At 43.2% G+C, this 16,709-nt stretch overlaps 1 protein-coding gene across 14 annotated transcripts in view; it reads right to left on the reverse strand.

Annotated features, from left to right (window-relative positions):
* Window positions 1-1,897: 1,897 nt before the first annotated feature.
* Window positions 1,898-16,709, reverse strand: part of INTS13 (integrator complex subunit 13) — a 32,656-nt gene continuing 17,844 nt past the window's right edge. For 10 of the 14 annotated variants that reach the window (XM_070049531.1, XM_017343316.3, XM_070049522.1 and 7 more), the window contains 10 exons: window positions 15,170-15,254; window positions 12,177-12,266; window positions 11,894-12,001; window positions 8,284-8,462; window positions 7,161-7,331; window positions 6,727-6,881; window positions 6,197-6,427; window positions 4,230-4,369; window positions 3,336-3,471; window positions 1,898-2,256 (listed from right to left, as the gene is read on the reverse strand). In XM_070049531.1, the coding sequence (XP_069905632.1) occupies window positions 2,217-2,256; window positions 3,336-3,471; window positions 4,230-4,369; window positions 6,197-6,427; window positions 6,727-6,881; window positions 7,161-7,331; window positions 8,284-8,462; window positions 11,894-12,001; window positions 12,177-12,266; window positions 15,170-15,254 (1,335 nt within the window). In that variant the 3' untranslated portion in view covers window positions 1,898-2,216. The remainder of the gene's footprint in view (window positions 2,257-3,335; window positions 3,472-4,229; window positions 4,370-6,196; window positions 6,428-6,726; window positions 6,882-7,160; window positions 7,332-8,283; window positions 8,463-11,893; window positions 12,002-12,176; window positions 12,267-15,169; window positions 15,255-16,709) is intronic. The other 4 variants (XM_002712699.5, XM_070049529.1, XM_070049524.1 and 1 more) reach the window with 1 other exon arrangement.

The following is a 16,709-nucleotide window of genomic DNA, read 5'->3' on the forward strand; positions in this document are numbered from 1 at the left end:
CAGGCCTTGCTGACATGGTTTTTCCATCCTGGACAACCTCTGAACTTGAGACCTCACAGCACAAACCCCCCCAAGTCTGCAGGGCACCTGCCAGGTGTGGACTGTGTTGCTTTGACGGCCTTCTTGGTATAAAGGTAAACAGGGACTAGGGGACAGCTCGGCTTTGTCACAGATGTTCTGCAGCACAGTCTGCTCGGTTTGTCAGTGCTGGATCAGTCATCATCCCAGACAGAAGAGCCAGGCTGACTGCTAATACTTACGTGAAACACCAATGCCAATCAACACACTTATCAGTAATTGTATACAGGGTTGTAATAAAGGTTGCATGTATGCCTATCGTTGACTCTGAACAATATTTAAACGCACTGGAACTTTCTGGAATAAAATCACACAGTACTTGTGATTCTGTATAATACTTGGTCAAACACATCATGTGATAATAACGGGACTGTAAGGGCCAGTGCAGTGGCACAGTAGGATAAGTCTTGACTTGCAGTGCCGGCATCCCACATGGGCGCCAGTTTGTATCCCAGCTGTTCCACTTCCAGTCCAGCTCTCTGTAATGGCCTGGGAAAGCAACAAGTGCTCGGGCCCCTGCAGCTGGCATGGGAGACCCAGAGGAAGCTCCTGGCTCCTAACTGGCCCAGCTCCGGCCATTTGGAGCCTGAACCAGTGGATGGAGGACCTTTCTCTGTCTTTCCCTTTCTCTGCCTGCAGCTCCCTCAAATACATAATATCTTTTTTAAAAAAAAGGGGGGGGTGTAAAAATTTTTCTTGATAGTTCAGTTATCACCGTAAAAGAGCTCTGAGTCAACAGTCCCTCAATATAACTGAAAACGCACCTGTTCCTCACAGCGTGATTCATCCCCACACGGCTCTGGACCAGAACGTCCTCACACTGGACCCTCGGCAGGGGTGAGGCGGACATTCAAAGATCTCGGAGAGCAATGGAAGTGTCACCGGGTGGATGTGGGAGCCTGCTGAACCCCTGCTTAAACACCAGTTCCTTTCTTTAGCAGAAAATACTGACTGTGTGTACTTGAACACAGAGCATTCCTCTTCTCTCATAAACACTCCAGGAAAAAATGACAAACCTAGAATCGGCACTTAACGTGGACATAGCCTGTTTCTTCAGAACAGGAAGACTCACGAAACCCCTCTGAGAAATGGGCAGCAGATGAAGATTCCAGCCAAGCATCACAACAAGTGCCCTAGTGACTTTCCTTTCCCCTTAGGTTGTGACGAAACCTCCTTCATGCTCTCTGAATACAAAGGGTGAATAGTTATAAATGTCAGCAGAAAGAAAAAGCAGTATTATCCAATACAAGTAAATATCAGTTTACCTTAAAATTTTGCTTCTAAATGGATACACTTGCCTGCATGCATGCAAGATAATTTAAAATCAACAAAACCAACACTTTTTTTGGGGAAAAGAATTACATATGATGCAGATTAGTCAGCAAGAATTTGTATTTCAGAATTGCAAATCTCATCTAAACTCAGATCAAGCTTTTTAAAAATTTCTAAAGGTTATTTTCAATTGTTAAATGAGTGTCATCTTCAGAAAGTATACTCGGGGCTGGCGCTATGGTGTAGTGGGTGACCCTGGCACCTGCAGCACTGGCTTTCCATATGGGCGCCAGCTGCTCCACTTCCAATCTAAGGCTCTGCTGTGGCCTAGGAGAGCAGCAGAAGATGGCCCAAGTGTTTGGGCCTCTGCACCCGTGTGGGAGAACCAGAAGAACCTCCTGGCTCCTGGCTTCGGATGAGCTCAGCGCTGGCCGTGGTGGTGATCTGGGGAATGAACCAGTGGATGGAAGACTTCTCTTTCTCTGTCTCTGCCTTTCAAATAAATAAATCTTTAAGAAAAAAAAAAAAGCGAAGAAAATATATTCTATTTTGTATTTCAGGTATTTTATTTATTTTATTTGGCAAAGAGAAGCCTAAGAATTTTTTTTTAAAAAACACTTCCAGAGAGAACACCTTTTACCATAAAATAAACCTGTGTGATTTGGGAGGACAAATCTCAAATGTATATTTTTGACTTATGTGCCAATTTTATAATTAGTACAAAAAGTTAATTAGTTCAAATATTTTAAAAATGTAAAAACCGGTCCAGGCAACATAACTATATAATCTTGCTGTAAAAGTACTTATATCAAATTCCACCCAAAATATTTATGCATTATACTAAATTTAGTTGCTCAAATCATTCTTCACTGCCGGCTGGCTTTGCCATTTTCTGTTGTCTCCATTCTGAAAAACAGGAGGAAAAAACGGAGTGGGTAAAATAAAACATTAAGCATTCATGGTTTTCCTCCCAAATTATCTTTACATGAAAACTGTACTGTGACACACTGCTGGGACAGAAGACTTCAGCACTTTAGGAAAGGATGGGCTGTTAGGATTCCTCTCCTTAGCCCGAGCTCGTTTATAGAAGAGGGAAAGCGGAGGCCCCGTGAGACACAGTGGTGTGCCCAAGGTCAATGACAGAGGCAGCCACGCTTTTAGGGCCCCACTCTCCCTCTCCAAGGCAAACTGAGAAAACAGCCTCTACCATTTAGCCAAGGATTTACTTCCTTTTACATAACTGAAGAAATTCCTTGCCAGTATATTTGTAGAGAATGTTTACTAAAATGTAGATTCAAACAAAATAATCAGACTTGAGACTTACTCTATTATAAGCAGTACCTTCATACTTTATACTTACTAGGGGAATACTTTCTCTGAGTATTCTAGACAGTATTAGTATTGTGCACTAAATGCTTTCTGTAATTCTTTTTTCCTTCTATGATGCTTCCTAAGCACTGGGGGAAGAAGGGTATGCTCTAAAGAGTAAATACTTTCAGGGATACAATCAACGTAATGAGCCATTTTGCAAGTATCGAAATTAAAGAAGTCAACTTTTCTTCTCCTGATAGGTAACATGCACCTGTTCCTAGCACCAGCAACACAAAACTGCTGTGCTGGGTGCTGTGGCACAGCAGATTAAGCCATGCTGGGATGCCCACATCCCATACCGGCGTGTGAGTCTGCGTCCCAGCTACGCTGCTTCTGATCCCCTTCTGCTACTGTGCCTGGGGGGCAGCAGGTGATGGCCTAGGTACCTGGATCCCTTCCACCCACGTGGGAGACCCGGATGGAGTTCCAGGCTCCCAGCCCTGCCTACTGTGGGCATCCGAGGAGTGAACCAGCGGATGGATGTGCCTGTGTCTCTGTCACTCTGCCTTTCATGTAGGTGAAAACACAAGACTGCTGAACATGACGAAGAAGTCATGTCATTAAGATGTTACACAGCACTAACAGAACCAGTTTGCACAATAAAGAACACTCACCCATTTTCTTCTTTAAGATGTTGATATAACTCAGCTCTGTTATTCACAGAGTTCAGTCGCCCAGCAAACTCCTGGTGCTTTCTGGAATTGGCAGTATTGATTCTATTACTCCACAAGGAGAGTAAGGACACTGGCCCTGGTGGTGTACATGAAAGAAGAGAAAAAAGGCAGAATAATTTATCACCTCAAAATTTACAAATTTAACAATAATTAGGCAATATCATCTTTCTTTTACACGTAATTTGGTCCCTGAGACCACCTGTGAGTTTGGTAACTCGCTAGGACTCAAGTGACCCAAGGTAAAGTACGCCCATGGCCTGGGGCGATGACAGCAACACAGTCAGGATGTGTGGCCAGAGCAGTGACGGAGACACACGGGCATTAGGCGGAGACCAGAGGAGTCTGCCTGCAGGCGTCCCCGGCGCTGTCCCTGCAGTGAGGGGCCACACAGGCCGCCCACTCCCTCCAGAGGCAGAAATGCAGCTGTGTCTGCAGTGTTTCTGCCAGGAAAACCTGCGTGAGGCTCCAGAGTCCACAGTTCTTGCTGGGAGCTGATCATCTAGGCATTCTCTGCCCAACCACAACAGAAATCCAGGACCCAGCAGAAATTTAGGTTCAGAGGTGATGCAAAATAACCTCACCATGTGGGGAACACTTCAAAACACAGATGTTAGTTATTTTACAAAGGTTCCCTTGCTGGATGTATGACACTGTTTTTTTTTAAATAATGAGAAATATTCACTGCCCATATGTTTTAAAGCTATAAACAGACAATCTCCTAAATAAAATCCAGGAGCAGTGAGGAGGTCTTCCTCATCCACACAACATGAAGTGACCCTGCACAAAACAGCACAGCCGGGGAACGTGTCCCAAGCACAGTGGTCACGGCTCTACCTTTGGACTTTTCCACTTGAGGAGCTTCATCCATTTCTACCAGGGGCTTCTTGTTGGGAGGTTCTGGGGAATCAGGCGAATCTTTTATGATCTCAGCCTCAGCCAGCTCTTCTTTTCCACGTTCTAAGATGCCTTTTAATCTTTTAGAGGACAAAAAAGGAAATGTAGTTTAAATACTTGAAGTTCAAAAATGGTTCAATAATTAAACTGTCTATATCATTCTTTTTACAAGATAGCTGAGCACACAAAACAGACCTTGGGACTACTCAGCAACTTCAATCTAAAAGCAGTTAAGGGAATTTAATAAAGTAAACATTTTCCCCTTTTCTTTCATAATGATATTGAAATAGTTCAGAAATTAGTCTGCAGTAAAATATCAAAAGATAAAGGAAAACAAACTAAAATTAAAAAGATGAGAAATAAAGGATTTTCTGAATAAATTTCACAATTTTAACTTGAAGATAAGTACAAAACACTATTTCAAATTCCAAGCAGGTTTAAGAAGTTTGGGGGTTATGTGTTGTATCTTTGGTCTATGTACGGTGGAAATATACTTATGTTCCACAAGTTAGGAGCTTAACTTGAAGTTTTTATTGAGTCTCTTCAGGGAAGGAAAACCATTCCAGTACATTCAGAGGTGTACTTAAGCTTACTGAGATCTGAATCTGAATTCCTTCTGTCTCTTCCCACAGTGGCCAATTCTGGGGGAGAAACTCAGTAGCTCTAAGGAAGAAGTGGACTTCTACAGTCCAAGAGAAGGGTGCTACGTGTTTACCCATGAAATGACAGGATTTCCAGAACTAGCTTCTGAAGACTTCTGTGCGGGTGGTGGTGAGGGAAGTGCAGATGGAAAACATGAAACAAGATCTGCCATGAACTGCAGCTTCTGACGGTGGACAAGGGGTACCTATTTACTCTACTGTTATATGTCTGGAATTTTCTATAATAAAAAGTTCTGTGTTGTTTTTAAGGAACTTAATTCAATTACAGTATAATAGTGACTCAGCTATTCACCTGATTTCTGGCAAGGAGTTATAAATGTAGCCAGCTGGTATGTTATATATGGTATTTTTATTTATAAGCCTTTATAACTTTTTGTTTTTTCAAATTTAACCTTGACATCACTATACAAATCACAAACTAAGGGAAGCGGGTGTACGGCTGAGGCATGTCTTCAGAAGTAGGATTGCAGGGCCAGTGCTGTGGCATACTGGGTTAAGTCACCACCTACAGTGGGGGGCTGGTTCAGGTCCCGGCTGCTCTACCTCTGGTCTGGCTCCCTGCTAATATGCCTGGGAAAGCAGTGAGGGATGGCCCAAGTGCTTGGGCCCCAGCACCCACATGTGAGACCTGGAGGAGATTCCTTGCATGGGACCCACCCAGCTCTATCCATTGCGGGAGTGAACCAGAGGATGGAGGACCTCTCTATCTATCCCCCTGTGGCCCCCATAATTTTTCCTTTCAAATAAAAAAAAATCTTAAAGCAAAAGAAGTAGGACTGTTCACTCTTCCTGTGTGTCCTGAAGGGCTCCTGTGTCTCATTTTATAACAGTACCTTCCACACTGTGCTGCGGTAACTGATTTACTTGCCTATCTCAACCCAACACTGTCTGGGGCAGAGATCCTGTGCCGGATGCCTGGCATATCACAGGCATTCAACAAATATTTACTCTACAAATGACTAAGGTTACATCTTTGGAATTTGTAACACATAAAGCACAGAATGAGACACATGTCAGGTATGGATTTTCTTACGTTAATTAGGATAAACTGACATCATTTTTGTCCCAGCTGTCAAAACTCATAATACCTTTTCATGCTCAAGAGAAATCTAGATTGCAAGGATGACAAGAGTATAGCTAAGCAGTGAGTGCCACGTGCTAAGTGGAGTTTGGGTGTCTGGATGTGCTGTTTTCAGATGTGAGACGCAGGGGCACCAGGGTGTGCTATGAGTGCCAGGAGGTCACCTTTCGGAATCTTGCCAAGGCTTTTCCTGTTCGTAATCCTTCACTGCTTTCTCAGATTTGTCCTCTTTGTCCTCCCTCTTTCGCCCTCGTTTCTTCCGTTCTTCCTCCTCCGGGGGTTTGCTCCTACACGCCATCAGACATTCCAAGACTCTCTGATGTTTCTCTGAGTTGCTGATGTGGGCCCTGACGAGGGTCTCCAATTCGTTCCACATGATACGGTACTGTTCATCTCTGCAGTGAAGGGTGAGATGGCCCCCTTAGAAACATGCTCAGTCACAGTGCAGTGTCACCTGCTATGGGTGACGTGAAAGGAAATCATGAAACAAAGACTTCTTTCCCCTTCATAGTTATGATGGAATTCCAAACTACAAGGTATCCACTTCTGCTATCCTACATTATTTCACCTGCATCATAAGCATGTATATGTGCACACCCTCATATATAATTTGCGTAAGGAGTAAGTTACCCTAAAAAACAACATATATCATATAAATGGGAAATATAGAAAGAAAGGGGAAAAAAAAACCTACCTTTTAGGGCCCTTTCCCCTTGTACCAACTGTGGAAATAGGCAGAGGATCATTTTTTCTTTCCATATCAACTAAGTTGTATATTGTTTTTTGACAGTTTAACACATCTTCTTCTGTCAAAGATTCTTTCACAATAACACTGGCTAATGGGACTACCTGTTAGATTTTTTTTTTAAAAGAAAAAAGAAAATCTGTCTTGAAAAACAACTATCAAAGCATCTAGGCAGAACTTGCTCTAACAGCTGATTTTATAGGTCCCAACGCCGAGGGCATCTGGAACTATCCCTTCACAGTTTTCAATTAGTAATTCTTACTGTAGCAAGCTCACACATTTCATTCTTGGCTTGAGAAATGGTATAAATTACCGATTTCCTCATGTTTCTTTAAGAATATGTAACTAACCTAGAAGAAAGGCTGAGACAACTGAACACTCACCGCTTGCATGTTGAAAATGGTGGTCTGTGAAATAATCATGGGCCAGTAGCGGGTGTGTTTTTCTAACTGATCTTTTGCCCGTTCCAAAGGTACCTCGAGACTTCCATCGATTTTATATCTGGGGTCTAGAAAAGGAGTTAATCTGTTTTCCCTCATAAATTCACCAAAATCCTAATGATAACCAAATAAGATAAAATTAGAAACTCTTTCTAGTGGTTCAGGTGGAGACATGCAAAAGTCTGCTTCCCTCTGTCTTCTGTCCTGTGATCTGCAGCATTTCCTCTCCCAGCTCCCCTCCCCTCACTACTGTTATCCCCTTGTTTCTGAACTTGAAACCCTATCAGCTCCTGTACAACGGAGATGAAGAAAGCTTAGACACAGACACTCAAGGCACTTTCTAACCCTTTTTAAAAACCAAGGAATGCGCGAGTTTTTTAATTCCTATATTCAACTCTTTTCTATTTCAGGTAAAAGAATGAGCTAATCACATTCGAAGATCAACTTGCTCACTGCACAACTGCCTTGACACAACATCAAATGGTGGGTACCTTCAAATGATGAATTACAGGTAATTTACAGGTTTTTATGTGGTTTTTTAGATGTCTTTATTCTCTACATTTTCTACAATGAACACTGGCACTGATTAGCTTTCTCCTTACAAAAATAGTCATGGAAATACCAAATATGAAAGAGGGGAAGGAGAATCAGAAGCTAAAATCACAACAATACTATTTATACTGAAAAGAGACATAATTTACTGGTGTATCTGTTAAAATAACACAAAAGCCTTTTATTTCAAAATAGCAACAACCCAAATATCCAAGTTTCTGTTTACCTTTTAAGTTACTAGGAAAATTAAGTTCTACTTAAAATATTAACCAATTTTCCTATATTTTCAGTGTGTTGATATAATCCAGAATCTTCCAGGTAGCATAATAAGGAAGACTATATAGTGATAAATACATTTTTTGAACAATTATTACAGCAAATTCACCTAATCAAAATCATAACCCATCTCTTCCAAACCTTTATTTCCTGGATCTCGGCATATAACCAGCACTCAATGACTATGAGCTGAATGATGACAGACTAAGAACAGAATGTGTAGATAGTAGAATCTTACTGTAATCCGGTAGTCAGTAACTCTTCCTCCACATCCTTCACTAATTGAAGGCGGGTCTTCTAGAATGGACCGAGAACTGCTAAGGACGTGCAAAAAAATCTCTCCTCCATGGCTACTAAGCATGTGACTAATGACCTTAGAACCTGACTTTCGCGGTTGTTCCAATAAAACAGAACGACCTGTCAAAAACAAGATTAGATCGTCAGTAATCAAAAGGGCTCTTACATATTCCCTGAAGATTTATGTCCAGAGTTGTTCATTGTATTCATTAACTCCCGTATCTCAACCAGTATTAATTTAGTATATCAACATTTCAATTCTTAAAAATCTGGATTCTAGCCTTTGCTTTTTTTTAATTACTCCAAGATTATATAGGTGATACACAGAGTTTCCGAAAAACAATTACAGGGGTCTCTGGTATAATGGGCTTGCTTATATGGCTAATTCAATCAAGTTCATAGAAAATCTTTTCCCTGGACATTAGAAACGAAAATGAGACAGCTCCTGGATAACCTCAAGGTTATCAAGGCTACAAAACACAGGGGAGAAGCCTCATACTCAATTCACTTCTACAACACCTCCTCATTAGACTGTCACTGAAACTACTATTTCTCTGGCCCAAATGTTGTTACTATGGATTTAACTTGGGCTCATAACCACAGTGTACTCAAATATAACAATGAAATTAACCTTACAATAAAGATACATTGACTCTAAACAAATTTTTTTAAGAAAAGTATTATTCCATTGATTTAAAAGGCAGAGTAACAACAGGAAGAGACAGAGAGGGACAGAAAGATCTTTCATCTGCTTCTTCACTCCCTAAATCCCTACCACAGTTGGGGAAGAAGCCAGGAGTCAAGAATTCCATCCAGGTCTCTCATGTAGGAATCTAAGTACTTGGGCCATCATCTGCTGCCTTCCTAGGTACATTAGCATAAAGCTGGAGAGGAAGCGGAGGAATTAGGACTTAACTAGCACTCCTATGTAAGATCTGGGGAATCCAAGTCACAGTAAACTCACTGTACCAACACCACCCACACTGACTCATTAAATCGATGGTCACAAAATCTAGTTGATATAATACTACCAGAGGAGATAAAATTCCGGCTTAGTAGACAGAATAGAGAAATTTAGACTTGCAAAAATTTTCACACAAGGAAACCGCAGCTTTGAGGTCACATGTAAGAAGCATATGATGTAATATTAAGAATGAATTTATCTGTGGGGCTGGCATTGTGGCATAGGGGGTTAAGGCACCACCTGTGTGGACACTTGTAGCCCTTGCTCTTCCAATCCAGTTCCCTGCTAATGTGCTTGGGAAAGCAGCAGATAATGGTCTAGGTACCTACTCACCTGCCATCCACATGGGAGATCTTGATGGAGTCCCAGGTTCCTAGCTTTGGCCTGGCTCAGCCCTGGCCATTAGGGCCATTTGGGGAGTGAGCCAAAGGATGGAAGTTATCTCTCCTCCCTCTCCCTGTCACTTTGCCTTTCAAATAAACAAATTTTTTTTTTTTTTTTTAAGATTTATTTATTTACTTAAAGGCAGTTACAGAGAGGCACAGGCAGAGAACGAGAGAAAGAGAGTGAAAAAGAGAGAGAGGTGTCTTCTATCTGCTGGTTCAACTCCCCAAATAGCTGCAACGGCCAGAACTGAGCTGCTCTGAAGGCGGAAGCCAGGAACTTCTTCAGGTCTTCCATCAGGCTGCAGGGGTCCACTGCCTTCCCAGGCCATAGGAGAGCTGGATGGGAAGAGGAGCAGCCAGGACTCGAACCGGTACCCATATGGGATGCCAGCACTGCAGGCAGCAGCTTCAGGTGCTAGACCATAGCGCCAGTCCTGTAAACGAATCTTAGTAAGTAAATAAGGCCAGAGCTGTGGCACAGTGGGTTAAGCTGCCGCCTGCAATGCCAGCATCCCATATGGACGCCAGTTAGAGCTCTGGCTGCTCCACTTCCAATCCAGCTCCCTGCATATGTGCCTGGGAAAGCGGTGGAAGATGGCTCAAGTGTTTGGGCCCGTGCACCCACGTGGGAGACCCAGAACAAGCTCCTGGCTCCTGGCTTCAGATTGGCCCGGCTTCAGCTGTTGCAGCCATCTGGGGGAGTGAACCAGTGAATGGAAGACCTCTCTGTATATATTTCTTCCTCTCTTTTTAATTCTGCTTTCCAAATAAATAAATAAATCTTAACAAAGAAACTGTATTTGTGCTAAAGGTATGGGGTGGGCATTATGGCACACTGAGTTTAGCTGCTGCTTGGGAAACCTGCATCCCATGAGAGTGCCAGTTAGAGTTCCAGCTGCTCGACGTCCAATCCAGCTCCCTGCTAATGCATCCTGGGAAGCAGTGACTGACATTTCAAGTGCCTGGGTCCCTGCCATCCATATGGGAAACCAAGATGGAGTTCCTGGCTCTTGGCATCAGCCTGGCCCAGTACTGACTGTTCCAGGCACTTGTGGAATGAGCCAGCAGATGGAGGATCTGTTTCTCTCTGTTGCTCTTGTTTCTTTCTTTCCTTTTTTTTTTTTTTTTTTTTAAATTTCATTTGACAGATAGAGTTAGACAGTGGAGAGAGAGACAGAGAGAAAGGTCTTCCTTCCGTTGGTTCACCACCAACTGGCTGCTATGGGCGGCGCTGTGCCAATCCGAAGCCAGGAGCCAGGTGCTTCCTCCTGGTCTCCCATGCGGGTGCAGGAGCCCAAGCACCTGGGCCATCCTCCACTGCCCTCCCGGGCCACAGCAGAGAGCTGGACTGGAAGAGGAGCAATCAGGACTAGAACCCGGTGCCCATATGGGAGAGGCGCGGAGGGTTAACCAAGTGAGCCACGGTGCTGGCCCCATGCTCGTTTCAAGTAGACCAAAAGTATAAATAAACATTTTTTAAAAAAGATATACTGCTCAAGAAAAATGAATTCCTTATGTATTTTGCAATTTAAAAGTCAATGGACTGGGGCTAGCGTTGTGGCACAGTAGGTAAAGCTACTACCTGCGACACCAGCGTCCCACATGGGCGCTGGTTTGAGACCTGGCTGCTCCATTTCCAATCCAGCTCCCTGCTGATGGCCTGGGAAAAGCAGGGGAAGATGGCCCATGTGTCTGGGCCCCTGCCATCTACGTAGGAGACCTGAAAGAAGCTCCTAGCTCCAGGGTTTGACCTGGCCCAGCCCCGGCCATTGTGGCCATCTGGGAGGTGAATGAGCAGATAGGAGATCTCTCTCTCTCTCTCTCTCTCTGTCTCTTCCTTTCTCTCTTCCAAACAAATAAATAAATTTAAAAAAATAAGTACAATTCAATGGATCAACGTAAATGGTCTCTATTATTCTAGCTTCCAAAAATGACAAAAAATGAATTTAGATTATAAAAAATCATTCAAAAATACCTAAAAATATATTATAAAGCTGTCTCACATACCATGACATGAAAGTCAAACACAGAGATCTTATTTTTTCCACCTAACTGTTAATGGATATTTGCAATTACTGAAGATTATCACACATTTGTGGCAGATAAACATTGAGACCTATATTAACAAAAACAGGTTTCCAGAGTTCATGTCACAAACGATTGCACTTGTAATAATTTCAGTCAAAATCGATGAAAGTTACCATTTAGAAGAAAATTAGTAAGGCAGGAGGAAGGTCTACTATTTACATCAACGGGGGAGATTCGGTAAGCTCCAGTACAATAGTGTAATTCTGAAATAGAAGAAAACACTAATTTGAAAGAATATAAAGAAATATTCTCACAATTAAAAGGAGAAAAAACTTTGGTTACTGGGCCTCTGTAGCAATGAAAAACACGTGATACTTGGTAAAATGTTCTGCAGACAATGCTTTTCAGAACTCGCTGATTCAGTCTTCCCACCCTCCACGCTCTCTAAATACCTACCGATGTTGTTGGTCCTCGGCGTGCACCACTTCAACGTTATCGTTTCCTTAAACGGGCCTTCTCTGCTGCTGCCACCTAAGTGGGTGTCACCTTTAAAAATGTCAGAGAAACATCGCCATCACTCAATAGGGCTCAAGCTTCAAAGTGTTTGCACAAGATTTCCAAGAGTTTAAGTTCTGTGAGAAAATATCCCTGAGAGAACATTGGTTTTTATAGAGACCTTAGAAAAATAGCAAATAGAGTATAGATATCAGTTGTAATTAAAACAAAAATGCAATTCTCCGTCAAATAATCCCACCATCATATAATTTAATCAATGAAAGCCGCTGCACTGAAAATCAATAGCCAAAGTTTTAAGATTTCAAGCATCTACAACTACTCCCCTGTGCCAACACCATTAATGATAAACTAACCAGTTAAGTGCGCCAAGCTTAGGGCATCTAAAACGCACAATCAGGCGTGAATGTTTAGCCTAACAGCTAAGATGCTGCCCCGGCCCAATGCCAGCTTCCAACCCATCCAGGCCCTGGGAGGTGGTTGGCAGTAACTCAAGTAACTAGGCTTTTGCCACTCACATGGAAAACCTGAACTGAGTTCACAGCTCCCGGCTCTGGGCCTGGCCAAGCCCTGGCTTTTATGGGCATCTGGGAAGTGAACCAGCAGGTGGGAGCTCTATTAGTCTTTCTGCCTCTCAAGTTAAAAATTAATTTTTAATGCAAAATTATCTACAGTGAATCTTTTTTTAAAAGATTTATTCATTTATTTATTTGAAAGTCAGAGTTACACAAAGAGAGGAGAGGCAGAGAGAGAGAAAGGTCTTCCATCCACTGGTTCACTTCCCAGTTGGCCGCAATGGCCAGAGCTGCGCCGATCCGAAGCCAGGAGGCAGGAGGCAGGAGGCAGGAGGCAGGAGGCAGGAGGCAGAAGGCAGGAGCTTCTTCCAGGTCTGTCACGTGGGTGCAGGGGCCCAAGGACTTGGGCCATCCTCCACTCCCTTCCCAGGTGATAGCAGAGAGCTGGATCAGAAGAGGAGCAGCTGGGACTAGAACCGGCACCCATATGAATGCTGGCGCTTCATGCCAGGGCATCAACCTGCTGCACCACAGCGCCGGCCCTACAGTGAATCTTTTTTTTTTTTTTTTTTTTTTGACAGGCAGAGTTAGACAGTGAGAGAGAGAGAGACAGAGAGAAAGGTCTTCCTTCCATTGGTTGGTTCACCCCCCAAATGGCTGCAATGGCTGGCGCCCTGCGCTGATCCGAAGCCAGGAGCCAGGTGCTTCCTCCTGGTCTCCCATGCGGGTGCAGGGCCCAAACACTTGGGCCACCCTCTACTGCCTTCCTGGGCCACAGCAGAGAGCTGGACTCGAAGAGGAGCAACAGGGACAGAATCCAGCACCCCAAAAGGGACTAGAACCCCGGGTGCTAGTGCCGCAGGCGGATTAGCCAAGTGAGCTGTGGCGCTGGCCCCTACAGTTAATCTTAATTAGTTTACTTAGAAGAAGCATAAACCATACACCAAGAGATGTAGGAAGTAACTGTGGCATTTTCTGTATTAATGGGGTCCACAGTCAACAGACGTTGGTCAAACACTAATAACCACACACAAAACTGCAAAGTCTGAAAAACTCTTCAGGAGATGTATACAGTGCTACAAAAGCCTATATAGAGAGATATGACCTGCTGCAAGATAACAGGGACACCTTCTGGAAGAGTGAAGGCGGGTGTGAGTTCTAAAAGTGACAGTGACGCCAGCGACGCGGCTCAATAGACTAATCCTCCACCTGCAGTGCTGGCACACGGGGTTCTAGTCCCGGTCAGGGTGCCAGATTCTGTCCCAGCTGCCCCTCTTCCAGGCCAGCTCTCTGCTGTGGCTCGGGAGTGCAGTGGAGGATGGCCCAAGTCCTTGGGCCCTGTACCCGCATGGGAGACCAGGAGGAAGCACCTGGCTCCTGTCTTCGGATCAGCGTGGTGTGCCAGCCGCAGTGGCCACTGGGGTGTGTGTGTGTGTGTGTGTGTGTGAATCAATGGAAAAAGGAAGACCTTTCTCTCTCTCTCTCTACTCTGCCTGTCAAAACAACAACAAAAAATAAAAAAATAAAAAAAAAATAAAATAAAAAAATAAAGTGACAGCGACGAACGGTGTCTGTGTGCCTGGAAAACGGGGCCAGGCTGAGTTGTGAGAGGGAGTGGAAAGACGAGAGCAGACACTGCAGGGCCGTGTAGGACACCCGAGCACTTGGGTCACTTCAGAGCAACAGGAACGCTAGCGAGTTTCAAGCTGCTGGGAACATGAGCAGGATTAGCCTTCTGAAAGCCACTCCAGCAAGGACAGCAGGAAGGAAACCCTCTGCTGGATGAGGGAGCTGGTAGTGCGAGCAGAGAGGCTGAGGGGGACGTGTGGAAGGATGAGAGGAATGACAGTGTCTCAAAGGCCATGCCGAGGTCATTAATGTCACTGAAGTCTGGAAGTGGACGACACTGCAGTCCCTCCACCCCAGCATCTTTAAATTGTCAGAGCGCTGACTCAAGTGCAGGACCGTGCAGGGCTGCTGGCCGGTGGCAGCTTCCATTCACTCTTCTCCCCGAGCCATGCTGACCTGGTCAGAAGCCTCGGTTTTAAAGCCGAGATCACTGGTTGAAATGTTAAAAAGAAATCTAAATTACAATTTCAAAATCTCTGCACAGGCTGGATGGAGGAGTCCAGCACTCTTTTCCACACGCTGCCATTCTTTCCCTCTGCCAAGGTCACGGGCCTTTCAAAAGACAAACCCCAGCAGGAGCCTGAGGAACACATGGCTGGCTTTCTCAGTGTCCTCTGAGCTCAGTCTCTCCCACAGTAAATGCTACAGGGCACCAGCTGCGTGGCCAGTAACAGGAGAAACCCCAGGAGAAGTCTGCAACGGGACGAGCTACTCAATCATGCTGGCTGCAGAAGCCTTCTCAGAGCTGCCGCGAATGTAGCTGCACCCGCCAGGCCTCAGGAAGTCTCTTACCACTTTTCAGGAAGTCTACGTGTGCATCTTTGTGATGAAGCAGCTCCACATCGTAGTTGGCAGACGTGTTAGCGTGCTGTTCTTCCTTGAAGCAAAATCGAAAGCATTTAAAATAACCTAGTTTCGCTTTGAAAATAATGAATTGTCACTCTGCTTTTTTGTTTAAAGTGAGGTCAAATACATCCAACGATAATTAGCAAAAATAAAGGAATAGTGTACTCAGTAATTAATCTATTTAAAGATGCAACAGTTTTCCACAGTAATATAAACTCTATTTTAAAAAACCACTAGCTCCATAGGTAATAAAATACTTAATGATTTGCGTATATTTTGTCAGAAATAGTAGATGACTGACCCAGAAATTCTGGAAATTTTTTACTCCAAGGCACTGACTTGCCAGTGCTTTTCTATGTGTAAATATACACGTAACTGAAATACTTTACATAAATTCAAGTGGAATAGCCGTTAGAGGAAATAGCATCTTTAAATACCTACAGCAAGTAATAAACACCAGTTATGTAAAACAGCCAATACAAACTGATAAACAAGTTCAGTAACTTGTTTTCACAAAACAGTAATAGGCATTTCAACATAATCTATTTACCAAAAAAGACAAAGATCGAAGAGAGTCACACCAGTAGCACACAAAGGTTGTCGAGTTTAACAAAGAAGGTATCTATTACCTCACAGTATCTTTTTCATAATTCATGAAATTTAAGTACACCTGCTATGCTATTTTACTTGTTAATTGCTTCTGCATTCAAAAGATTCTATAAAATAAGCCCAAAATTTCTAGTTAAGAACCAGCCAAGAGTATTAGGAGGAAATTAATGAAAGGATAGTATTTCTCATGCAACTTAGTGTTCATAATGAAGTAAAACTAATTTTTAGATGCATGACTATTTTATATTTTTAGACATAATCTATTTAAATTCAACAGTACTCAGTAATATTCATTTATAGCTTCCTATGGATGAGGCTTTGTGCTGGTCCGAGACAACTTCAGGATAACACTGTGTAATGACAGTGAACAGGCGGCAATAGATTCCTGAGAACAATCTATTAATAAAACCATAGAAATCATATCTATGGTTTTCCAGCTACAGAGTAACAAACTAATTTAAAACTATGACTTACTTTTCCCTCTTTAGACCTACTAGTCATAAACATTACTGGATGAGTAAAAACAAAAATACAGGAAATAAAAGATGCACTAGAATACACAAAGTAAGTAAATCTAGTACCACAGCTGGCAGGAAAAGAATCACAGAAGAGTAATGCAAAGCAGAGGTGTATCCTGCTAAGAATCAGTGTGACTGTTAGAGCTCATGTGACATGTATCCTGCTAAGAATCAGTGTGACTGTTAGAGCTCATGTGACGTGTATGTTGCTAAGAATCAGAGTGACTGTTTAAGTCCATGTGACATGTATGTTGCTAAGAATCAGTGTGACTGTTAGAGCTCATGTGACATGTATGTTGCTAAGAATCAGTGTGACTGTTAGAGCTCATGTGACATGTATGTTGCTAAGAATCAGTGTG

Source organism: Oryctolagus cuniculus, chromosome 9 (assembly GCF_964237555.1).
Source record: "Oryctolagus cuniculus chromosome 9, mOryCun1.1, whole genome shotgun sequence".
In the NCBI taxonomy this organism is placed as follows: domain Eukaryota; kingdom Metazoa; phylum Chordata; class Mammalia; order Lagomorpha; family Leporidae; genus Oryctolagus; species Oryctolagus cuniculus.